Here is a 26,037-nt window from a genome sequence, read left to right as displayed (position 1 = left end):
TGCTTGTAGTTCTAGTGCCTGGCAAAAACTGTTCATTGAATCACTGTGAGTAACCCAAAATTTGAGGGTTGATTAATATGGAGCGGACTTGTCTCCGCCACCCCTCATCTCTAGAATCTTTACAAAACTAATGCTGAGAAGCTCTTGATACCCCAAAGTCTGGACCCTGACTTCTATGTCCTAAGCATCGACCCGTGTGACTGACTGGCTTACCTCTTGCCATCCATTTGTTTTTAGCTTTAAAAGGGAGGTAATAAGGTTGTAATGAAGTCAGATGGCAACATGTTTTCACACATTTATCACAATAGGTATTCAGCACACACTAGTTTAATGCTCTTGATTGAATGATAGCCTGATTTCATTCATTCAGCACACCTTGAGTACGTGCTGTAAGCTGGGCCCCGAGCTAACACAGCTGAAGAGTGCATGAATCACTTCCAAACCCAGCCTGTCCTGGTGTCCAGGGGTTCCTGCTCTCATGAGGGAGAGGGGGCAGCCATTCATCGTGGTGAGCTTTATTCCCCAAGGTAGGCAGGAACCAAGTGGGAGAGAGCCCTTGGGAGGTGGCTGACCTGATGCAATGTTGGGAAGGCTTTTCTGAAGAGAGTCATTCGTGCTCGCGTCAGCAGCATATATACTGAAGAGAGTCATTCGTGTGTAGGTTTGATACCAAAAGGTAAAATGGGGAAAGAGCATCCCAGGCAGAGAAAACACTGTACCGCTGTGGGTGGGGACAGTGAGTGGGCCGAGAGGGCATAGGGAGCCCTGGGAGAGGAGGGTTAAAAACAGGTTAGAATCTGCTTGAGTGTATTTCTGACTTTGGAGATTGTTCCCCACTGTGACCCTGGGTGGATTAAAGCTGTTTTCTTTTCTCCTGTTCATTTTGCCATTATTAGTCTTAGCTTTTCTTTTAGCAAGTTGACTTCCTAGAATATCCTCTCATTTCCTTCCATTCACAAATGTGTGAAGGATTTGGAATACCCAGGAGGATGCATTAGCCTAGGAGCACTTTTTTTTTTTTTTTAACAGTTTCTTTCTTTCCTTTCCTCCCTTCCTCCCATTCTCTTTCTTTTTCCTTTCTTTTGTTTCTGTCCTTCAGTTATTTTCTTTTTAAATTAAATTTTATTTTTTTTTCAGTGTTCCAAAATTCATTGTTTATGTGCACCACACCCAGTGCTCCGTGCAGTCTGTGCCCTCCTTAGTACCCACACCAGGCTCACCCAAGCTTCATCCTCCTCCCCTCCAAAACCTTCAGTTTGTTTCTCAGAGTCCACAGTCTCTCATGGTTTGTCTTCCCCTCCGATATATCCCCCAACTCACTTCTCTCCATCTCCCCACGTCCTCCGTGGTATTCCTTATGCTCCACAAGTAAGTGAAACCATATGATAATTGACTCTCTCTGCTTGACTTACTTCACTCAGCGTAATCTCCTCCAGTCCTGTCCCTGTTGATACAGAAGTTGGGTAATTCATCCTTTCTGATGGAGGCATAATAATGATCCATTGTTTCCATGTGTCTTTAACATTCAGTTGAGATAAAACGAGCTGGCTTTTGTTGTCACAGTTTTACCAGTGAAGGGAATAGGATGTGTTCACTGTTCACTGTTTGTAGCATCTCTCCTCTGTTGAGGAAACAGAGGAATTGATGCAGGGGGCATTAAGTGAGTCATATAAAGGCTTGTCTAATGGAGGAGTGGGGGTGCCCCAGCCCCCAGGGCTCCTGGTCTGGTGATTTTGGTGACTTGGCCATTTGGGGAGAGTTACAACTTAATCTCTTTTGTGCCGGTATTATGGAGCCTTATTATATTAATCTTCTAATCTCTTAATATATTAATACCATTTGGATATTATTAGTATTGAAACATTATTCAGTAAGACATGGCCTGTAGAAATATCTTTAGAAGATATTATCTCTATAGCAGGCATGACCTAAGTGTTTATACTTAATGTGTATACTTAACTTTTGAGTAATTTACATTTTATGTCATGTGACTTAAATTGTTTAGTATTAAACCTTAAAGCCTCTGAAATATCCTTTTTTGGTTTAGGCTTTTTAATATACTTGTTAATGAAAACACATGGAAGGAAGTGAAATAATATCGGCTCTGAGTATATTGTCATTCCTGCCGTCATAAAATCTCCTCTCCAGAATCAAATATTTAAGATAAGTGTATTGTCCAATTGTAACTTAGAGTCTCAGAACCGTGTTACCCTGTTAATATTAAATAGCAGCAGTGCGACAGCAGAGGGCACCAAAGATCGATTTCAGTCTTAGACATTTTCTCGATAGTTTCCCTTTTTTCTTCCTCCTTTCCTTCCTTTTTCTAATCCAGTTGACAGCACGGTTTGAACTGTGTGTGTCCACTTATGTGTGGATTTTTTTTTCAATACGGTGTAGTCTTGTAAACATTTTGTCTAGGATTTTCTTTTTCCTAGCTTTCTTTATTATAAGAATACACTATCTAATACATATACAAAAGTATGTGTTAATTGACTCTGTTAATGGTAAGGCTTCTGGTCAACAATAGGTTGTTCGTAGTTAAGATTTTGGGGAGTCAGAAGTTACTCGCAGACTTCCTACTGCTTGTGGGGAGAAGGGGGTCAGTGCCCCGGACATGAATGTTGTCCAGGGCTCAGCTGTACTTAAAATCGGTAACGCTAAAACCATATATTCTTATAGTAAGTGGTGGGGTTTTCCCTTGGCTAATTTTAGAATATTTTAAAAGCACATTAAGACGGGGCACCTGGGTGGCTCAGTGGGTTAAGCCTCTGCCTTTGGCTCAGGTCATGATCCCAGCATCCTGGGATCAAGCCCCGCATCAGGCTCTCTGCTCAGCAGGGAGCCTGCTTCCCTTCCTCTCTCTCTGCCTGCCTCTCTGCCTACTTGTGATCTCATTCAAATAAATAAAATCTTAAAAAAAAAACCACATTAAGACATCAGTGTTTTTATTCATCAGACCTTTCCCATTTAACATTATGCATCAGAAGTTCTTTTAAAGATCTTTATTTTTTATTTAATAAATTTTTTTTAAATTAAAAAAAAATTATTTATTTATTTGACAGAGAGAGAGAGATAGCAAGTAGGTAGAGAGAGGGGGAGGAAGCAGGCTCCCTGCTGAGCAGAGAGCCCAATGTGGGACTTGATGCCAGGACCCTGAGATCATGACCTGAGCTGAAGGCAGAGGCTTAACCTACTGAGCCACCCAGGCATCCCAAAGATCTTTTTTTTTAAAGATTTCATTTATCCATTTGTCATAGAGAGACTGCGCCAGCGAGCACACAAGTAGGGTGAGCAGTGGTCAGAGGGAGAAGCAGGCTCCTGGCTGAGCAGGGAGCCCGATGTACAGCTCATCTGTCTGGATCATGACCTGAGCCAAAGGCAAACTGTTAACTGACTGAGCCACCCAGGCGTCCCTAAAGATTTTTATTCAATAGGATATCCCGTCCATAATCAGGAGTAAAATTGTTTAATTTTTCTTACAAAAATATTCTTAGGTGATAAACCAGTTCTTTATACTGTGCTTAGGAAATAAAAAAATTATTAAGATCATGCATTAGAAATATGACACCTAAATAATTATTTTGTGAAATGTTTTATTATTATTTGTCACATACGTATTTGTATGTACATATATATTTGTCACATACATTATTTTAGGACTCAGTGTTGATATTTATAGAAGCGTGTGTGTGTGTGTGTGTGTGTTAGATATGTAACATTACCTAGTCTTAGTATCCTCCATCTCTGGTTTCAAAACAGATTCAGATTTTTTTTTTAATTATTTACTCATCTGCTTTACGCATTAGCATCAAAATCAGCTGGTGTTTTGTTTTAAGCTTTTATTTACTTGAGAGGGAGAAGGAGAGAGCAGAAGCTGGGGGAATAGGCAGAGAGGGAGGGAGAAGCAGACTCCCCACTGAGCAGGGAGCCCAATGCAGGGCTTGATCCCAGGACCCAGGACCATGACCTGAGCAGACACTTAACTGGATGAGCCACCCAGGTACCCCCAAATCAGCTTGTGTTTAATGCTCACTGGCATAAATCAAATTTATGTTTAGGTAGAAGTCTGGACTCTTTGGTATTATAGATTGGACTCCATGCTTTTTCAGGAAAAATAATTATTTTTCTAGGTAACTTTAGAAATAGTCATGAAAACTATGACATTAAAAAATGATTCAGGGACGCCTGGGTGGCTCAGTTGGTTAAGCAGCTGCCTTCGGCTCAGGTCATGATCCCAGTGTCCTGGGATCGAGTCCCACATCGGGCTCCTTGCTCCGCAGGGAGCCTGCTTCTCCCTCTGACTCTGCCTTCCACTCTGTCTGCCTGTGCTCGCTCTCACTCTCTCTCTCTTACAAATAAATAAATAAAATCTTTAAAAAAAAAAAGATTCAAAAATAAGTTTTAAATCAGGACCATTGAAGTGAATGATGCAAGAGTAAAATTATCGCCATCATTCTAAATTTCTCTAAATCATCAGATAAAATGACATATGCCTAAAATATCATTATAACGTTGGTTTTAGGGGACAAAGCTACGGGGTGTTTTAACAGACATGATTTAACCAAGCATGTATTCAAATATATAATAATGATAAATGTTGTAACAGGGATACATCAACATTTTCTCCTTTGTAGGTTGGAAGTTGTTTCCTTGTTGCTGGCAGTGCTGCTTATGGTGTGCGTGTGTGTCCATATGCTGAAAAGTACCCGGGCTTGAATAAGGAAGGATTCATCTCTTGATCATAGTTCTGTCATTTTCCTTGGGTTTTTCACTTGAGATACAATTTTATCTGCTGTTCTTAATGTGATTTCCACAGGTTCGCTTTCAGTGATGAGCAAGCAGCGCAGTAATTTTTTCCTTTTGGTGCATTTCTGTAATGTTTCTAGTGCAGTTCTTTATTTAGTATTTGAAATGGGTAAGTCTGTATTTTCCCATATACAGAAAATATAATTTTAATAGGCGTAGCACTTACAAAGGAGATATCAAATTTATCGGTCTTATTAGCTCTTTAAAGTACATTGTGTGTCTTTTGAGTTTATGATTTGAGTTTTACTAGCAAACTTGAGACCATTTTATTTAAATATATTTTATGATTTAGCTTTGCTTGCTGCCCTTTGTCAAGTAAGTTTTGAAATTAATTGCCTTAAGTCTAAAGGCTTCATTTTTTTCTAAGTGTCTTGTATATAATGGACACTCCACAAGTATTTGTTGAATTAAGCTTCTGCCATGATAATGTGAAAGGGGATTTGCAAACATGCATTTCAGATGTTCTTAGTAAAGGTAATAGAACAAGCATACTACTTTAATAGGAATGTTAAAGAATTTCCAGAATTAGGTAACCTGTACATGAAACTGTTAAGACTATAAGATGACTCAAATGTGTTAGTTTGTTCTAGATATATATATATATAGATATCTTGTGACTGAGCTAAAAGATCCTTGGAGTTTGGTAGATGTTTCGGCTCATTTTTCTTTAATCTTAGTGTGACATATTAGAATATCAAACGTGCCTGCGATCACCTCTGTCATCTCATGCATTCAGCTTAAGTGCTGCCCTCACAACTTTGCTGGATATCTGTATTTTGTTGTAATAAGCCTTTAAGTCAGTAGAATCCATTGACAGATGTTACAGATCATATGTAGGACTTGGGGATGAATCATTTTCTCCTTCTTTCTTTCAGTCTCACTCTGTTCTCATCTTCCTTCATTATTGCTGTCTTTCACCCTCTTTTCTGACTGTAGCATGCTCATAGATCCAGTTTCTCCATGGTGACACAATCAGCAGCACCCAGAGGTTGTGATAAAAGGAGTCACACACAATCACATCCAGATATCATGGCACCAGACACAAGATAACCTTTCAGTTGTCCAGCACATGGGCTGTCTGCTGGCGTACCTCCTGGAAAGAGACAGAACCAGAGCTGATCTCGGGGTGCTGAAAGGGGCACAGATGTGGTTGACATCAGAGGGGAGAGCTTAAAAGCTGACCTTGTGTCCTTACTCTTGCCTTCTTTTTTCTTCAAACCCCTCTTGCTGCCTCAGTAATTTCCTTACCAAACATGTTTGATTTTATATTCTTTGGTAGTAGTGATCTCTCTTTCTCCTAATAGAATTTTGTAGCTCTTTACTAGAAAGACAATATTTACTAAGGTATTGTGGTGGGCTCTTGATTTTACCTGATGCTGTTTTTAATCTATTTTCTAAACATAGTGACATGGCTGTCTACCCAAAGTAGATATTAAGATGATGTTTTATCTTTTTCTGTGACTTGACGAGCCCTAATGCCAAGAATAATGCCTAGGCCATAGCAGCAACTTCGTATGTGGTAGCTATCAATATCAATTTTCATATCAATAATATATTAGATATAATGTATTATAAACAGCTTTATGATTCAAATTAATGTCAGTAGGTACAAAGCGTTAAGCATAGTGTTTGACATTACATATTCAGTGTTTGGAAAAACAAATATGCAGCGCAGTGGTGTTAAAAATAAAAGGATGGGGTGTCTGGGTGGCTCAGTGGGTTAAAGCCTTTGCCTTCGGCTCAGGTCATGATCCCAGGGTCCTGGGATCGAGCCCCGCGTCATGCTCTCTGCTTGGCAGGGAGTCTGCTTCCTCCTCTCTCTCTGCCTGCCTCTCAGCCTATTTGTAATCTCTGTCTGTCAAATAAATAAATAAAATCTTAAAAAAAAAAAAGAATAAAAAAAAATAAAAGGGTAATGTATACATTCTTCATCCTATCCCGACTTCTGCATTCTCAGTCCTGTTGCACACTTTCATCTTCCCTCATCTGGATGGCTTCTGTCCTCCCAAATCATATTCGTGACTCTGATCTTTTCAGCCAACACTGCTGGTAGATAAACATCTATAAAATTAAATTTGGTTATGTTATTCCACTCTTTTAAAGCCTTTAGATGGTAGTTGTCAAGCTGTATGATAGCCTGAAGTTGTCTGGGGTTCTCGTTAGGCAGGTTCTGATCCCTTTAGGTCTATGCATACTGATTCAGGCCTGATATCAGGCCCAGGAACCTGTATTTTAACAAATAGCCTCAATGATTTTCAGAGAAGCACTGCTTTAGTGATTCCCAAGTTTGCAAGATAAAGTTCAAAAGCCTTAGTCGGAACCTCCGTGTTCTCAGTGAACCAACCCTTACATTCCTTCCCCTCGTCATCTGTGGCTTCATCAGCATCTGGCCTGTCGCATCTCTAGCCTTTATCCTTTTTCACATTTTGCTCTCTGTCTGCCCTTTCATAGTTACCCCTTCGGAGAGGCTCACCCAGGGTAGAGTTGGTGCTTTCTCTGCCGTGTCCCTTATTGTATCTTGCAATCCTCCTTTCTTCAAAGTACCATTCTTACTACATGGTCATGGTGTCTTTTCATGCCATTATGTATCTGTGAGGTTTGAGTTCCATTACTAGAAAATCATCTCGTTAGTCTTTGTATCTCCAGTGTCTTGCACAAACACAGGCGAATGTGTAACAAATGAATTAAATATGGGAATGAAATTCAGAAAGTCTTGACTTTTTTTAAAATCATATTTTGTAGGGGCACCTGGGTGGCTCAGTGGGTTAAGCCACTGCCTTCGGCTCAGGTCCTGGGATCGAGTCCCGCATCAGGCTCTCTGCTCAACGGGGAGCCTGCTTCCCTCTCTCTCTCTTTGCCTGCCTCTCTGTCTACTTGTGATCTCTGTCTGTCAAATAAACAAATAAAATCTTAAAAAAAAAATAAAATCACATTTTGTAGAATATTAATTTACATTACCTACATTCTTTAGGTTCTTAAGCTGGGATTTAGAAATTATTTCCTACCTTCCTTTAAACATGACTCAGTTCAGAACAGTGATTTAAGCAAAGGAGGCAGAATTAGTAATAATTATGGCAATAATTTTTGGAAGAGCAGCTACTTGAGACTTTTTTTTACATTTTTCTTTAATTGAGATATAATTGACATACAACATTACATTAGTTTCAGGTTTACAACATGATGATTTGTATTTGTATGTATTGTGAAATGATCACCACAGGAGGTCTAGTTAACAGGAAATGCTTCTCCAAGGATGGGTAAAGTATGACTTGAGGGGTTGTGCGAAGAATGAGAAAGCAGCATCTTCCTGGTATAAGCAAAGGCCCAAACATGTGACACTGCACGGTTCTGGAAGATACAAGTGTTTTAGGGACACCTGGGTGGCAGTTGGTTAGGCATCTGCCTTCTGCTCAGGTCATGATCCTGGGGTTCTGGGATCGAGCGCGACATCAGGCTCCCAGCTCCTCTTTGTGCCCATCCTCCTCCTCTTTGTGCTCACTCTCTCCCAAATAAATAAAAATAGAAAATTAAAAAAAAAATACAAGTGATTTCATTGGGCTGTAGTAGAAGATATGGGGGTTGTGATGAAATTGGAGGGAGCAATATACTTTGCCTTGCAAAGAAGTCTTTACTTTGGAAAGATTGTATCCTTGGATTCTAAAATGCCATTGAAATCCTTTCAGCTGGGTGCCTGGGTAGCTCAGTGGGTTAAGCCACTGCCTTCGGCTCAGGTCATGATCTCAGAGTCCCGCATCGGGCTCTCTGCTCAGCAGGGAGCCTGCTTCCTCCTCTCTCTCTCTGCCTGCCTCTCTACCTACTTGTAATCTCTCTCTGTCAAATAAATAAATAAATACATCTTTAAAAAAAAAAAAGAAATCCTTTCAGCTAGGAAGAAACATGATCGGATGGGAGGATGATTGAGGCAGCAGGGAGGGACCAGTTAAGGAGATTTATTACAATTTTATGATTGAAGAGTTGATTAGCAATTTAAAATAATTTTGAATTTTTTTTTATAATGTCTTTTGTTCATTCTGTCATGTACTCTGATAAGCTTACACAAGATGAGTAAAACATAGTTCCCACAGAGTACAGGAAAATGTAAAAAATACCCAACTATGTCAACATAGCCAAGGTGTATACGTTTGTGACATACAGTAGATAGAAAATTTTATGGGCGCTGGATCATTATGGACTAACTTTCCTTTGGAGAATTAGGGTCTTGATGGAATAGGAGGGATTAGGATAGAACAAAAAAGAATATTTTGGGCAAAGGAATAAATAAAAGGATTAATCGGTGGGAGACCCTGGTTACGGTATGAGAGCCAGTTCGTTAAAGCGGGAAAAATACTTGCTATCAGACCATAATGGGCCTTGAATGTTGTGCTGAATGATTTTGTATTTTATCCTGAAGCTTTATTTTCTGATTTTGAGAATAATATATCATGGCTGTATACCATTTAAGAAATGTAGGGAAATATAAAGAAAAAAGAAACTAGTCTGTAATTCCATTACAAAATGTAATGACCAGTATTTTCACGTATTTCTTCCCAGTGTTTCTCACCATGCTCAGATATATACTTAAGCATTCAATAAATGAAATCAGAACTATACTCTGTGTGTGCGTGTGTGTGTGCGCGCGTGTGTGTGTGATTTTGATCTCACTTAAAATTGGAACAGGCAGGGTGCCTGGGTGGCTCAGTCTGTTAAGCGTCTGCCTTTGCCCAGGTCATGATCCCAGAGTCCTGGGATCAAGCCAGCAGGGAGTCTGCTTCTCCCTCTCCCTCTGCTCCTCCCCCCCTCATTCTGTCTCTCTGTCCTTCTCTCTCTCTCTCTCTCTTTCGCAAATAAAATCTTTTTTAAAAAATTGGAACAGGAAATTTTGCCATGTGGTTAAATGTGTCCAGAAAGCATGATTTGTAGTGATTGCAGTATTTATTCTATTATATGGCTACACTTAAATTATTTATCTGTTTCCTTATTGTTAGACTCTTTAGGCTTCAATTTAAAATAATGGCTACCATTTCACTGCACATCTTTGCACATCTTTGTACATAAATCCATGTCTGTATTTCTGACTATTTAGGATAGGGTTCTAGAAATAAATGCACTGGATCAAACTGTTTAAAGGTCTCACAATGTATTTTGCTACATTGCTCTTCTAAAAGGCTGCTTTTTAAATTCATGCCTGCAGTGTGTGGGTTTGTCTTCCATTGTATTCCTGGATAAGTAGTTTTTAGTGTTTACTGTGCGCTAATTTTATGAATGGTATCTTGTAGTTATTTTAACAGGTATTTCCTTGACAACTAGTTTGAGCTGGTTTTCTCCTATGTTTATTGACTCTTTGTTTCTTTTACTGCAAATTGTCCTTGATCTTTATGGTATTCTCCCTCTTATTTGGGCATTAGTATTTTTCTCACTGATTTTAAGACATATTTATATAGATTATAATTCAGTCTTATTTCTGGCCCATTTTCCTATTTCTTATTTGCCTTTTAATATTTTTACAGTAGTGAATTTTATAGTAGTGAATCTTTAAGTATGTTTGGAAAGCCCTTTCTCATCTTGAGATCAGAGATATTCACCTGCATTTTGATTTAGTTTTTAATCTGTATTTTCCATTTTTCTTTATAACCCATGATAATGGCAGCTTTTTGGTGGAAGAGTGATGTGACTGTATTTGTGCTTCAGAAAGAAGTCTTGTGGCTCTGTGAAGTTACATTGGACTAAGGAGAGACTAGGGGCAGTGAACCCCACTGAGACAAGGAAATAAGGGTCCAGATGTGGTGACAGTGATGGGGGGGACAGAATGGAAGAGGAAGGATTCTCCACGGACAGCCTGGCAGACACAGCAGGTTCAGTGGCAGCGTGGACATGGGGACACATTGACTATGAGGTGCTATGGGACATCTAGATACAAGCAGTTGTTAAGTAGAGGATTGAAACTCCAGGAGGCCGGCCTGGCGATGATGGAAATTAGGGAGCCACAGATGTCCGTCCCGACATAGGAGGAAGGACGAGTTTTCAGGGCAGCTGACGGCTGAGAAGGGTGGTCAGAATTAGAAGGCTCACCAGGAAGGGAAGCTGGGAGAGGTGGCTTTTAATTTTTTTCTTTATGCTTTTCTCTCACTCCCCCAGCAAAAATAACGATGTCAGATACTGCAAAGAGCTCAAGGAAAAACAGGACTGAGAGTTTCCTTGGATTAGCCTCCTAACTTTCTCTACATTTGGCTAAAAGGGACAGTAGAGGAGGAGAGAGATCTGTAGAAGAGGGGGCACAGTCAAAGGATAACACTCTTTGTGAGAATCTAAGTAGATCTGTGCAAGTTCCGAACTGAGGGAAAAGAATCTGTGAATAGGCAGAGAGTGAAGGGAACGTGGAAAGAGGAGGGATTTGATGGTACAGCAACGGACGAGTCGCTGTGATAAATGGATTTTTCTTTCAGGCGGACCAGTAGTTCATTCTCAGAGAATTTGCATAGAGGTTACTGACATTTTAGTCTCTTCTATGAGTGAAAGGACTCTGCTTCAATAACAATTTTTTTTTTGTTTTTAAATAATTGACCATTTTATAATTGTTTCAGCATAAAATCCTCATAAATTCACATTTTTTATATTCTGCTGATTGGTGCAGTTCGTGCGTTACTCTTAATGGTAGAGGCACCGAATATGCATTCAAGTTCTTCTGTTTATTCCTCATCCCTGAATGTATGCAATTAAACACTTTATAGTTATGACCATTTAAAAAAAAATTTTTTTTTTTGCAGGGAAATTTGCCTAAATATTCTCATAACTCCCTGATGGTTCAAGCAATAAAGACGAACCTAACAGACCCGGACATACATGTGCTTTTCTTTGATGTGGAAGCGTTGATTATTCAACTCCTGACTGAAGAAGCCTCTAGGCCGAATACTGCGCTTATTTCCCCAGAGAATTTGCAAAAAGCATCTGGCAGTGCAGACAAAGGGGGCTCTTTTCTAACTGGAAAACGCGCAGCAGTTCTCTTCCAACAAGTGAAAGAAACCATCAAAGAGAACATAAAGGAACATCTCCTTGATGATGAAGAGGAGGACGAGGAGCTGATGAGGCAGAGAAGAGAGGAGAGCGATCCAGAGTATCGCTCCAGCAAATCTAAGCCACTGACACTATTAGAATATAATTTAACAATGGACACTGCAAAACTGTTCATGTCGTGTCTTCATGCCTGGGGTTTAAATGAAGTTCTGGATGAAGTTTGCCTTGATCGCCTTGGAATGCTGAAACCGCATTGCACAGTATCTTTTGGTCTCCTATCCAGAGGAGGTCACATGTCCCTGATGCTTCCTGGTTATAATCAGTCTGCTCGGAAACTGTCACATGGGAAAGCAGAAGTAGGAAGGAAGCTGCCTGCAACCGAGAGCCTTGGAAAGGGAACTTACGGAGTGTCCCGAGCCGTCACTACACAGCATCTCCTGTCTATCATATCTTTGGCAAATACGTTAATGAGTATGACTAATGCAACTTTTATTGGTGATCATATGAAGAAGGGTCCTACCAGGTGTGACCATGATAGTTTGATTTTATTCTCACATTTCAGGGAAAAAAAAAACCAGAATGAAACCTCTTTTATTTTTCTGTTTAGTATTTTTTTTTTTTTTTTGGTTTTGCCTACCTTAGCATTTTTGTATCATCTCAGTGTTTCCCCTTGAAATTTTAAAACACAACATGCATGATTTAAAGCATGTTTAATCTTTATTCAAACATACTACATAGCTATTTAAACTGAGTAGCTCAGTTCAGGTTAAGTAAGTGAGTTAGGGACTAGCTCTTAGAGTATAATCTTAGAATTGTATCCACTTAAAGTTTGCATTGACATTTAATTCAAAGTGTTATATTTGGTTGAAGTGCTTCTTTATGACTTACATGTAATGAATGATAGGTGTCTAGTAATTAGCTTCAGAATTTTGTGAGAATTTTGTCAGAATTCTTCAGTTGGGAGAGAGAAAACTTTTTTTAATTGTAAGAGAGTATTATTTTAATATTTCATGAATATTGAACCTGATTTGTTATTATCTATTTTCTAGAAGTCATGAAGGCAACTTTTTAAACTGTGGTTTTATTATCCTTTATTGAGAGTTGATCATATTGAGAAATTTTAAAAAATCAAATACTTAAGTAGTACTTACCTAGTGTCTGGTTCTGATGCTCTTAACCCTAGAAGGCAGGCACTGTTATCCTTTTACTACAGGTAAGAAAACTGAGACACAGGTTAAGTGATGTGTCTAAGGTCACACAGGTAGTTGAGTGGTGTTAAAAGAATTCACAGGAGACATACTGCCTCGGAAGTTCAAGATTTCTAATGCCGTATTACTTTTTTCAGATTTTAGAGATGTATTCTTTTAGACTCACTGTATTGTTCCATGAACTCATTTGGACCAATCATACAGGGAACGCTGAAATCTCAGCATGCTGATACTGAAGAATGAAGGACTAATTATGATATTTATTTGTCAGTGGTAGCACATTAAACTGTTCAGAAATATTTCTTAAATTAGTATAAAGCATAAATTATAGATATGAAATTTTTGCTTGCTATTTGCTAATCATTCAATTGATTAAAGTTTGAAAAGGAAAATGTTAATAGGTAAAAACAAAAAAACCCCGTCTTTTTGGAATGGTAAATTGAAAATGTTCTCTGTATGTTTCTTTTGCAATTCATTGAGGACTAGAAAGTTTAATATTTAAATGGTTCTGGAAATATGAAAGTATGAATGTATATATACATATATTTTCTTCTTTTTTTTTTTTTAAAGGCCACCTCGACCAAGCACCCCAGACCTTTCTAAGGCAAGGGGTTCCCCTCCAACTTCCAGTAATGTTGTACAAGGACAGATTAAACAAGGTAAAATTAAATCTTATTAAGTAATTGACCTGACATTTCAGCTGTAGAAACTGAGGAGGCATAACTAATGTATAATCATAACATTTTATTTGTCTCATATTGTTAAAAGAGAGAAAAGTTGTTATATTCCAGATGTAAATATGGATAATTAAGATGTCAGTTAAAAATAAATCAGATTTATTTAGAAACTGATAAATGAGCATATTTCACATAATTTTGTTGTACTGTCTTTGACCTAATTTTTATGAATTAGGGGCATCTTAACTTGACAGCACTAGTGTGTTAATCATGTGTATCTTGAGTTTAAAAGTTTTACCTGTTTTGTTAACTACATTTATAAATGTTTTAAATTCATGTTTTCATACTGTATCTATTGTTATTTGCCAGTAGTTCATGCTTTGTAATCCACAAGTGGAAAAACTTTCTTTTTATGTCATTATGTGTCTTAATTTTTTTTTTAAGATTTTATTTATTCATTTGAGAGAGAGCATGAGAGGGGAGAAGGTTAGAGGGAGAAGCAGACTCCCCATGGAGTTGGGAGCCTGATGCGGAACTTGATCCCAGGACTCCAGGACCATGACCTGAGCCAAAGGCAGTCGCCCAACCAACTGAGCCACCCAGCCACCCCTGTCTTAATTTTTGTCTGTTGCTTTGTTTTTCATTAGATAGAAGAGAAAATTGAGTTTTGCTTCCATTATTATCTTTTATGTCCATTATAAGAGTGGCAAATGAGGCAACCAGAGTTGGGGGTGGGGGGTGACTTCTGCTTAGAGAGCTTTCCTTCAGGCCTAGAGTGAATTCTGACTCTCTCAGAATGTGATAAAAGTGAAGAAGAAGCAAGCAAGAGATGAGATGATGAAGGTTCTGCCTGTGAATGGTGACTTCAGGGTCTTCTTTTTCCCATAGTTTCTGTTTTAAAGATTTAAAAAAAAATTTTTTTTCCCATCCCTAGGACAAGTACTTTTCTCTTTCTTAGCTTATTATTTGGTATTTACTTTAATATCTTTAAATAGATGCCTGATTTTCAGTTTTAGGCACTGCTGGCTTCTCATTCTGGGAGATGAACTCCCACCTTCTCTGCTCCTACTCCCAGTGTCCGTTCCAACCCCTCATGCTCACATCCTTTATTACCCTTCCTCTGATGAAAGATACAAACTCGTGTAAAATAATTTCATGTTACAGAAAAGTCTTGGTTGGATAAATTTTTGTACTTGTGTATGTGTGAAATACATATACAGAAAGGTACGCAAAACGGAAGTATGTAGCTGAGTGACTTTTACATGCTAAACTCCCTTGTAACTACATCCGTGGACAAGAGCTTGAACACTGCCATCATGCCCGAGGTTTCTGGGATGTTCACTCCCTGTCATTAGTGCCCTCTTCCAAAAGTTAGCTACTGTCTTGGCTTCTGGGAAATCACTTTCTTTGCTTTAGAGTTATACCACCCAAGTTTAAAGCCCTAAAACTGTAGTTTAGTTTTGCTGTTCTTTGAGTTTTATATGAATTCCGTCAGTCATGGAGTATATATTCTTTTGTTTTTGGTTTCTTTTATGAGATTTTTTCGACGATACTGCGTTTGAGATTTGCTTATTTCATTGTTTATTTTTATTGTTCTGTAATAGTCTGCAAAATGAGTGGACCACAGTTTCGTCATCCATTTTCCTATCAATAGACATTTGAATTATTTTCATTGTTTTTCGTAAATCTGCAAACGATCTTGCATTTGAATCCTAATGTACCTTATCAGTATCAGTACTTCTGTTGTGTATATAACTGAAAGTGGAATTTCTGCATATGTTTAGCTTTAGCAGATAATACTATGTTTTTCTAAGTGAGTGACTAATACATATCCATCAAAATGGCTAAAGTGAAAAAGATGGAAAATACTGGGTTGGCTAGGATATGGAGCAACAAGAAGTCTCATAGACCATTGATGAGCTAATGCTCAGCAGTGAATGTAGCTAACCCTGAATATATTCCATATCTTTCACTTGAGCCATTTTGGTGTATGTGCAGTAGTCTCTCAAGTGTTTAATTTACATCCCCCAATACCCATCAGGGTTGAATACTTTTTAGGTATGTTTATTGCTCATTTCTACATATGTTCTTTTGTGAAGTGCCTGTTCAACTCATGTGTGTCTAGATTTTTTTTTTTAATGACTTGTAAGTGTTGATCTGTCACTGTCCCTGATTTGAGCCCTTTGTTCTATGTATTGCAACTATTTACTTGCCTTTCGCTCTTATCTTTGAAATTCAGCATCTCTCAATTTCAGTGGAATCTAATATATCTATTTTTTCACTTAATGATTAATATTTTTGTGTCCTATTTAAGAAGTTACCTTGATACCTCTACCCTGATAATCATGAAGATACCCTTCTGTTTTATAAGCTTTATTGTTTTATCCTTTTTATTTAGATCTATAATCTGCCTACAATTCAATTTTGGGTATAATGGGAAGCAGGGGTCCTGATTTGTTCCCCACTGCTTTGCAATGCCATCCTTTTCATAAATAAAACATTTTTCTATATGATCTGTTTCTGGGGCTGTTTGAGCCCATTGACTTGCTTGTGTATTCTTGTTCCTTAATTACTGTAGCTTTATAGTAGGACTTGGTATTCAACAGAGAGAGTCTTCCCATCTTATTCTTTTTTTTTTTTTTTTTAAGATTTTATTTATTTATTTGACAGAGAGAGAGAGATCACAAGTAGGCAGGGAGGCAGGCAGAGAGAGGAGGAAGCAGGCTTTCCGTGAAGCAGAGAGCCCGATGTGGGGCTGGATCCCAGGACTCTGGGATCATGACCTGAGCTGAAGGCAGAGGCTTTAACCCACTGAGCCACCCAGGCGCCCCTTCCCATCTTACTCTTAAAGAATGTCATGGCTATTCTTGCTTCTTTGAATATCTCAATTGTCATTTTAGAGCTAGTTTCTCATTTGTTATAAAGACCTATTGTGATTTCAACTGCAGTTTTATTGAATTTGTAGATGAGTTTGAGGAGAATTAATATCTTTGTGGGTTCATTCATTCAGTATATTCCTGTATTTATTTAGATCTCATTTAGCTATTGTAACTCTTTTATAGTTTGATGTGTAGAGGTCTTATATACTATTTATTTAGATTTTTTCCTAGGTAAGGATTTTTAAAATATTCTTATAACTGGTATTGAATATTTTATTTTCTGTGCCTCTGGTACAGAAATGCAGATGATTTTTATATGTTGACCTTGTATCAAGCAGGCATGCTCTTCATCCATTATTTGTAATACTTTATTTGTGGATTACTTTGACTATATGGACAGTCATATGGGATACTTTTTCTATTCCCAATGTTTTCCCTTTAAGCTTTCATAATTATTATATCTCTTGTATGCTTTTTATAGGTAATTTATAAGAAATTAACTTTCCATTATTCCTTTGCTAAGTGTTTATCATCAGTATATTATCATGCTTTTTCTGTATCTATTGAGATGATTATATAATTTTTCCTTTTATTCTGTTTTGATGTATTATCATCTTATATATTGTTGAATTTGGCTTAATATTTTTTGTTTAGGAATAAGTTTTCTCTTCTTTCTCTTCCTATTCCTTTTTTTTTTTTAATAAGTAGCCTCGATGCCTACCATGGAGCCCAATACAGGGCTTGAACTCACAACATTGAGATCAAGACCTAAGCTGAGATCAAGAGTTACACACTTAACCAACTGAACCAGCCAAATGCCCCAATTTTCCTTTCTTCTAATGCTCTTATGAAGTGTTACATTATGCAGGTTTCAAAAAATGGATTAAGGAATCTTTTCTTTTTTTCTGTTTTCAGGTAGAATTTGTGTAAGATTGACATTCTTTCTTCCATGTATGTGCAGTAGAATTTGCTGGATTTAGATCTAGAGTTTTCTTTGTGGAAAGTTTTAAAATTCTAGGTTTAATTTCTTTCATTCTCATGTGACACTAAAGATTTTCTGTTTCTTCTTATGTCAGTTTCATTAAGTAGTACATATTTAGCGATTTTTCTAGTTCTTTTAAATTTGTTGTCCTTTGAAAAGGTACTCTTTCAAATTTTTTAATATATGTGATGATACCATCATTTTTGTTCCTGATGTTTTTAATCATTTGTATCTTCCCTCTTTTTTCTTGATCAGTCTCATCAGGCACTTATCAATCTTATTAGTCATTTTAATGAATCCTCTGTGCCTTTGTTTTTCCTTTCTAAGTGCATATTTTTTCCTGTCTCACTGAAATCTGCTGTTCTCCTGGTTTTTTTGTAGTTTAATATGTGGTTTATTTTTAACTTCCTAAGGTGGATGGTAACTTACCAATTTTTAGCCCTTCTTCCTTCAGAGTAAATAATGTTATCTGTGAATAAAGACAGTTTTGCTTCTTTTCAGTCAGTTTGAATTTTATTTTTCTTACCTTATTGCACAGGTAAGGAGTTAGAGAATGCTGTTGAATTGAAAAGTTAGAGCAGTCATGCTTGCCTCATTTCCAATACATGGGATAAAGCATCCAATCTTTATTAAGCATGATATTAGGGGCCCCTGGGTGGCTCAGTGGGTTGAAGCCTCTGCCTTTGGCTCAGGTCAATGATCCCAGCGTCCTGGGATCAAGCCCCACATTGGGCTCTCTGCTCAGCAGGAGCCTGCTTCCCTTCCTCTCTCTCTGCCTGCCTCTCTGCCTACTTGTGATCTCTGTCAAATAAATAAATAAAATCTTCTTCTTTTTTTTTTTTAAAGCATGATATTAGTTGCAGGTTTTTCTTAAATGAACAGAATGTTAAGTCAGGTACCCTCTATTCCTAGTTCACTGAGATTTAAAAATTATGAATGGATGTTAGATTTTTTCAGATGATTTTTCTGTAGTTGTTGAAATTAGCAAATGAATTTTCTCCTTTATTTTCTTAAGACAAAGTACATGAACTTTTGAACTTCAAAACAATCTTGAGGGTGACTGGGTGGCTTAGTTGGTTAAGAAACTGCCTTCAACTCAGGTCATGATCCTGGAGTCCTAGGATCAAGTCCCGCATCAGGCTCTCTGTTCGGCAGGGAGTGTGCTTCTCCCTCTGATCCTGCCCCTTCTCATGAGTGCTCTCTCTCTCTCTCTCTCTCAAATAAATAAAATCTTTAAAAAAATTAAAAAAAAAAACCCTTGAGATCTCATGTTAGACAACACTTGGTCATGATGAATTCTTCTTCTTCTTACAGATTGCTGGTATAATTTGCTAAAATTTCTTAAGAGTTTATGTTATGTTTATTAGAGATTTTGGTCTACAGTTTTCATTTCTGATAATGTTCTTTGTTCAGTGTTGGTAATAGAATAATGCTGGTCTCGTAGGAATTAGGATGTTATCCCCCCCCACAACACCCCCCCTTTTCTTTGTATTTTCTGGAAGGGTTTGTTTAGGATTGATTTTATTCCTTACTCATTTTATCTAAATTCACTATTGAAAGTATGTGGGCCTGGAGTTTTCTTAATGGGAAAGGTATTAAGTACAGATTTTTATTTTTAAAGATTTTATTCATGTATTTGACAGACAGAGATCACAAGTCGGCAGAGAGGCAGAGAGAAAGAGGGAAGCTGGCTTCCTGCTGAGCAGAGAGCCCGATGCCCGGCTTGATCCCAGGACCCTGAGATCATGACCTGAACTGAAGGCAGAGGCTTTAATCCACTGAGCCACCCAGGCGCCCCTTAACTACAGATTTAAATGCTTTAATAGATACAGGATTATTTAGATGTTTTATCATTGTTATTACATCTTTGGTGAACTTTGCTATTTTCTGTCAAAGTTATTGGGGAGAAAAGCTTAATATTCTCTTATTTTTCTTTTAATATCATATCTGTAGAAATTGAAATGGTACCCTCCTCTCATTTTTGTTATATATATTTTATGTTTTTTTTCTTTTCTCTTGAGTAGTCTGGCAATGGTTGTGGCTTTCATTATTCTTTCTTGAATTCCTATTAGTTTTTGCTTCATGTATTATACAACTCTCTTATTAGGTACATAAACTTTTTCTTACTGATTTTTTTTTTTTTTTTTTTTTTTACTTTTGTCATTATGAAATGACCTCTTTATCTTTGATAGTATCTTTTGCTTTGAAAATCTACTTTGTTTAAAATAATACAGCTAGTTCAGCATTTTTGGTTACTGTTATTGCATAGAATGTATTTTCTTGTCCTTCTACTTTTTCCCCATTTGGGGTCTTTACATTTAAATTGTGTTTCTTATAAACAATATGGCCTACTTTTTGCTGTAGTGTTTAAGCCATTTACATTTAATGTGGTTGTTGATATAGTTAGTTTGAATCTGTCATTCTGCTATTTTTTTCTCCTGTCTCATTTGTTCTTTGCTCCTTCTTTTCCTTTTTCTACTGTTTTCTTTTATGATTTCACTTTATCTCTTTTATTGATTTACAAACTAATTGTTTATTTTGTTATTTTAATGGTTATTTTAGAGTTTCTAGTCTACAGAGATCTTTAATTTATAGAGTACCTTCAAGTGATATTATACCATTAACATTTAATATTAAAACTAAAATGTTATACTTGCATTTTTTAAATTTCCTGAACTTTAGTCTACCTTTGTTTTGTATTTTACATTTATGTATTTTATAAACTCTTCAAATCAGTATTATTTAATAGTTAATTGTATTTTAAAGAGATTTAAATAAGAAAAGGAATACATTTAGCTATGTAATTACCATTTTTGGTGTTTTTCATTCCTTTATGTAGATCCAGATTTTTGTCTGGTGTAATTTTTTTTTTTTCTGCCTGAAGTAAACATTTCTTGTAGTGAAGGTCTGCTATTCTTTCAGCTTCACATCTGAAAACATCTTTATTTGCTTTTGATTTTGAAAGATATATTTTGTCTGGTATAGAATTCTAGGTGGACCATTTGTATCTTTCAGTACTTAACAGAATATTCTATTATCTTCTTACTTGCTTTGTTTTTTTTTTTTTTTTAGAGATTTATTTATTCATGAGAGAGAGAGAGAGAGAGAGTGTGCATGTGTGACCACGTGTGAGTATGGAGAGGGAGAGGGATAACAGACTCCATGCTCAGTGTGGAGCCTGAAGCAGGGGTTGATCCCAGGACCCCAAGATCACAACCTGAGCTGAAATCAAGAGTCAGATGCTCAACTGAGTGAGCCACCCAGGTGCCCCCTCATTTGCTTTGTTTTTAACAAGTAATCTGATGTCATCTGTATTTTCCTATTTAACATTAAAACATTATTTTTTTTTTTTTTTACTTTATTACTCTTGCTGTTTTAAAGATTTTCTCTTTGTTATTGGTTTTGAGCCATTTGCTTATGAAGTGCCTTGGTGTAATTTTCTTTATGTTTCTTGAGGTTGAGTTTATTGAGCTTATTATTTTTATAGTTTTCATTAATTTAAAACATTTTTCAACCAATATTTCTCCAAATATTCTTTCTATTCTCTCCTCTCTTCTCTTTAGTGGACTCAAATTATATGTACATTAGGTCTCTTGAAATTGTTTCATAGATCACTGATGCTTTATATTTGGATTTTTTTCCCCCTGTGTTTTCATTATTTAGTTTCTGTTCCAATGTCTTCAAGTTCATTCATTTATTCTTGGCAATATCCATCCTGGTATTAAAAGACGAACCAGTGTATTTTTCACCTCAGACATTATGATTTACATGTCCATAATTTTGATTTGTATCTTTTTAAATATCTTCATTATTTCTATGTAACTTTTTTCAGTATATTAGCTATAGTTATAATGATTGTTTATACCCTTATTTGATAATTTTGACATCTCTGTCAGTTTGGGGTTCATTTTTAATGCCCCCCCCCCCCCCCCCCCATTATGGACTGTGCTCTCCTGCTTCCTTGCATGCTTGGTAATCATTGTTAAATGTCAGACACTTGGATTTTACCTAGTTGGGTACTGAAGATTTTTATATTGTTATAAATTTTTTTTTTTCTTTTGTAACTTATATTCTGGATACAGTTAAGTTGCTTGGAAACAGTTTGATCTTTTTCTGGTCTTGTTTTTGATTTGTTTGGTGGGTTTAGAGTCATGCTCTAAGGCTAATTTCCCATTACTGAGGCAAGAGCTTCCTGAGTATTCTATCTAGTACCCCATGAATTATTAATTTTCCAGTCTGGCTGGTGGAAGCAACATGGTCTTTGGCATTATAGTTTCTTCACACACATGAACTGATCAGTGCTCTGACTATTCCAGGGGGATGTCTGAAGAACTTGATCTCTGAAGCTTTCTTCTCTCTGTCCAGTGGATTCTAGCTGCTCTGGCTTCCTGAGACTCTCAGCTCTGTCTCTTCAACTCAGGGAAACTGAGAGGCTCTGCCTCAAACTTCTTCCCATATCTTGGTCGAGAAACTCCCACAAAGCAATAAGCTGGGGCAATCATAGTGCTTGCTGTTTGTCTCCCAACTTCTGACTCTCAGTTGATCATCACTTGATGTCCAGGGACTTGAAACCATTGTTTTATGTGTTTGGTTGGGGGAGTTGTTTTAGATGGGATTATAAATCTGTTTCATGTTACTCCATCTTGGCCAGAAGTGACAGTTCCTCTCCCATTACTTTTAAAATGTTCTAAATGTACTATTACTTCATAAAGTAAAAATCCTTTATGTTGTATATAGTTTCAGTATTTTTAGAGCCATTACTTCAGAGAGAAATGGAAACAGGCTCACAAAAGTAAGAGACTTGCTTAAAATATGGTTAGTTATAGTGGTATGATTAGCACCTTTTAACTCTAAGTCTGTGCTTGTATTTATGTCCTAAATCCATTAAAAATATCTTCCAGCTTACACTGTACAAATCAGTGGCAGGGCATAATCTCCTCTATTTAGTTAGTTCAGAGCTTCATTGATGATGAGTTCCTGTTTAGGGGTGCCTGGGTGACTCAGTTGTTAGGCATCTGCCTTCGGCTCTGGTCATGGTCCCAGAGGCCTGGGATTGAGCCCATTTTGGGCTTCCTGCTCAGAGGGGACCCTACTTCTCCCTCTCCAGCTACCCCACTGCTTGTGTTTCCTCTCAACAAAACCTTTAAAAAAAAAATCAGTTCCTGTTAGAGATGGTATTTGTTTTCCTCATCATTACCATTGTTATTATCATTCATTGTAGTTGATGTTTCTTCTTGGATTACATTTTCTCCCTCTGTAATCCTAGCAGATACAAGCTGTCCAGTTTAATCTCTGACATTGTTGTGATGCATTTTGTACTCCATCACCATTACGGCATTGAACTTACTCACCTGGTCAGATCTGAGGATGTTACTTTGATTTGAATACTTTAATGCTGCTCCTCTCATAAAGCATCACGTTTTGAGAGCAGTGAAGAGGGGGAGAGGGACACTAAGAATTGAGGCTTTTTCCAAAGCATTTATTTAAGGCAGTAGAGTTAGGAATTTCCATTTGAAACAATACAGATGCTTATCTTTTAAAGCGAATAAAGATTAGCAATCTGTAGTGAGAATTACATTATAAAATACTTTAGGATGGCATGATGAAACTCACTTTCTATTTGAATATTGAAAATATAGAGTGATTATCTCTTTAATAAATATTTATTAAGCCCTTTTTTCCTCCAACTCTATTTGGTCGTTAGAAAAATTAGTCTGATGTATACTCTCTTGAGTAGTTTATATACATCTATCTAGTAAATAACTCAATGGACATAAACAACTAGCTAGTGTAAGAAACGGTAAGAGAATGGACAAAGCTCTGAGTTCTCTGACTACAGTAGAGCAGTGAGGGTATTACATTTTTGTCTTTCTGTTCAAACTAACCCCGGTTTGCTTTCAGACATTTTCCTCTTTCCTTATGTTTTCTTTTCCTGACTGCCACTACATTGCACATTGACTCACAATCCATTCCTCAAGCTGAATGCAAACATGAATATGCTCTTTTTCGATAAACTGTCACTTACATGTTGGCTAATACTTGTTCAACTGCAAAATAATCTATATGGAGTAAAGACTTTAGTTGCGGATTGGACCTTTTGTAGACGTTTGGGTCTAAGAATAAGGATGATATAGATAGTTCAGCTAACATAATTTCTAATAAACATTATCAGGGTATTTCATTGGAAAATAATTTCTTCACGAGAGCTTTATTTTGTCTAACAGTGGGCTTGTTCATTCAGTCTTTGCCAATCATTAACATTTACTGACAGTCATGTCAGTACTTTTTGATAAAGTCAGTTTTTATTTATTAGACACTTGATTGTGTACTTTACAAAACATCTCACTTGAGAAAGGGATCAGACTAAATTGTTGTTCATAGTTATACAGCCCTAAATGGCCAATAGCTTTAGGCTTATCTACATCCTGATACACTGTACTTCTCTTGGTCAGTTAGTAATGTTATGGCCTAAGACTTTGGTGTGTGTCTCTAGTGCCTATCTTGACTGTGACCCTCTGTCTACGTTAGTAGTTACATCGTTACTCAGTGGCAGGTGTGGAAGCAAGTCTAAGCAATTTAAATATGTAAGATTATGTTACAGTATCTGCTATTTTATTTTTCAGAAATGGGTTTAATTTAGGTTGTCTAAACTTAGAAGTAGGAGGTAGTCATTGTTAAATCATTTCAGGCATCATTTATACAAATTAATCAATAGTTTTTCACCATCCTTTTCTAGGTTCTATAGCAAGAAGTATGGAGTACATATATCAGGTCAATTGATGGACCTCAAGACTCGTTAAAATTTTGTGTTTGGACTTATATGCCTTTTATTTTAAAAAATTGGTTTATGACTTTGGTCTTTGGAAGCTCAAAGGGCAGGCATTTGTTCTCTTTGTTCTTTTTTATTCACTGATTTAGTACAAGTTCTTGGGAACAGTAGCTGAAGCATAGAAGGCACTCAGTAAATATTTGGATAAGTGAATCTATAGATACCTTCTCTTTATGCTTCTAGTGTTGATAAGTCAGTAACTCGGGGCTGGGTCTTTAAGGCTGACAAAACAAATCTCTGCCTTCAAGGAGCTTATGTCTAGTGGAGGAGATCCAGAGGAAAGTGCAGTTGGTGGTAACATTTTCATTAGTTATTTGCTTTTCCTACCAGACTCTGAGTAACTGCAAGCAGCATCTTTGTCTAATCTTTATGACTTTTTATATGCTTCACCCAACATCTGGCACATAGTAGGTGCTTATTGTTAATTAAATGAATTAGAAAATTTGAATAGCCTCCATATGTCTAATTCAAGTTGTTATTTATATTATCCCTTTATATTTCAATGTAATAAACTCTTCCCCCCCATGGTGCCTGGTCTTAGTTCATTTTTTTTTTTTTTAGATGTTAGTAATGAAGGAGGCCTTTTACAGAAGCAGGACTTTTAAAAAGTTTTTTAATTTTTATTTTTTGGACTCTGACTAGAGTTAAAGGCCAAGGTAAAATTGCCATTACATCTGAACTTATTCCAGTTCTGGTATAATCCATTGGCGATCTGGAGGTTAAATAGAGTTTTACTGTATTTTTCAAACATTATTAGCACTTTTGTATTTTGCCTTGATGTATGTCTGTCAGAATACTATCTTGGGCTGTTAATTCATTCTGGTTTATGGTAGGTCCTTATCTGTTCTACTTCCTGGAACCTTGTACTTTCCTATTGCCGTTAGACTTTTTGTGCTCTTCCGTCATAGCATTTTAAGGATATACTTTTTTCTTAGACTGTTTGATTAATGATTTATCCGAGTGCTTCATGTTGACTTAAAAGATGATGAGAATGCTCATCTCCCATAGACATAAAGGGCAGATGTTGCTCTAAGATCTCTACATTGAATGGCAGACCTAGTGTGGAATGCCTTCTTCTCTGTTCTCCCCTCTCAAAGCTTTGTGATTATCCTATAACACTTTAGATAAAGTGATTCATTATTAAATAATTTTATTTGTGTTAAACTTTGAAAAACTTCTTTACCCATTGCATTTGGTTTTACAGAAAACTTTCTAGATTTTTTTATTCTCTTCTGAAAAATGTATTGAAAGGGCTATTTGTTTTCATGTACCAGGAGGCTAATGAGTTTTAGACCAATAACTTGCTACCTAAAGTATGTTCACTTTCTATCCTTTGTATATTTAGCATGTCACAATGGCAGTAGGGAACAATGGAGTTCAGAGTCAGATTTCAAATGAAGACTGAAATAGATCTATTCAGAAACTGAAAAACCAGGGATGTTGTAACATCAAGTTCTATGTAGATGCTATTTAATGGAAAGCGTGTGGGTGTGTGTGTGTATGTTGTCACACAGTTCGTTTATCTTTGCCTATGATAGTAAGTAATTGAAGAGGCTCTTAGCTGCAAAATTTAAAGAACTTTCGTAGGTAAAATAATAGAACTCTAGCCACCTCTGTCATCTCTTGAAGCTATGCTGAGACTTTT

The 26,037-nt window shown here is 36.9% G+C and overlaps 1 protein-coding gene and 1 long non-coding RNA gene across 5 annotated transcripts in view; both read left to right on the top strand.

Annotated features, from left to right (window-relative positions):
- Nucleotides 1-26,037, top strand: part of LOC309848361 — an 801,917-nt gene that overhangs the window by 131,109 nt on the left and 644,771 nt on the right. The gene's annotated exons all lie outside the window — the stretch shown is intronic.
- WDR7 (WD repeat domain 7) overlaps nucleotides 1-26,037 on the top strand; it is a 362,265-nt gene that overhangs the window by 95,969 nt on the left and 240,259 nt on the right. For all 4 annotated transcript variants that reach the window (XM_082699836.1, XM_082699835.1, XM_082699838.1 and 1 more), the window contains exons 15-16: nucleotides 11,571-12,340; nucleotides 13,596-13,684. In XM_082699836.1, the coding sequence (XP_082555962.1) occupies nucleotides 11,571-12,340; nucleotides 13,596-13,684 (859 nt within the window). The remainder of the gene's footprint in view (nucleotides 1-11,570; nucleotides 12,341-13,595; nucleotides 13,685-26,037) is intronic.

Source organism: Mustela nivalis (genome assembly GCF_964662115.1).
Source record: "Mustela nivalis genome assembly, chromosome: 14".
Classification (NCBI taxonomy): domain Eukaryota; kingdom Metazoa; phylum Chordata; class Mammalia; order Carnivora; family Mustelidae; genus Mustela; species Mustela nivalis.
This window is presented reverse-complemented; position numbering and strand designations above follow the sequence as displayed.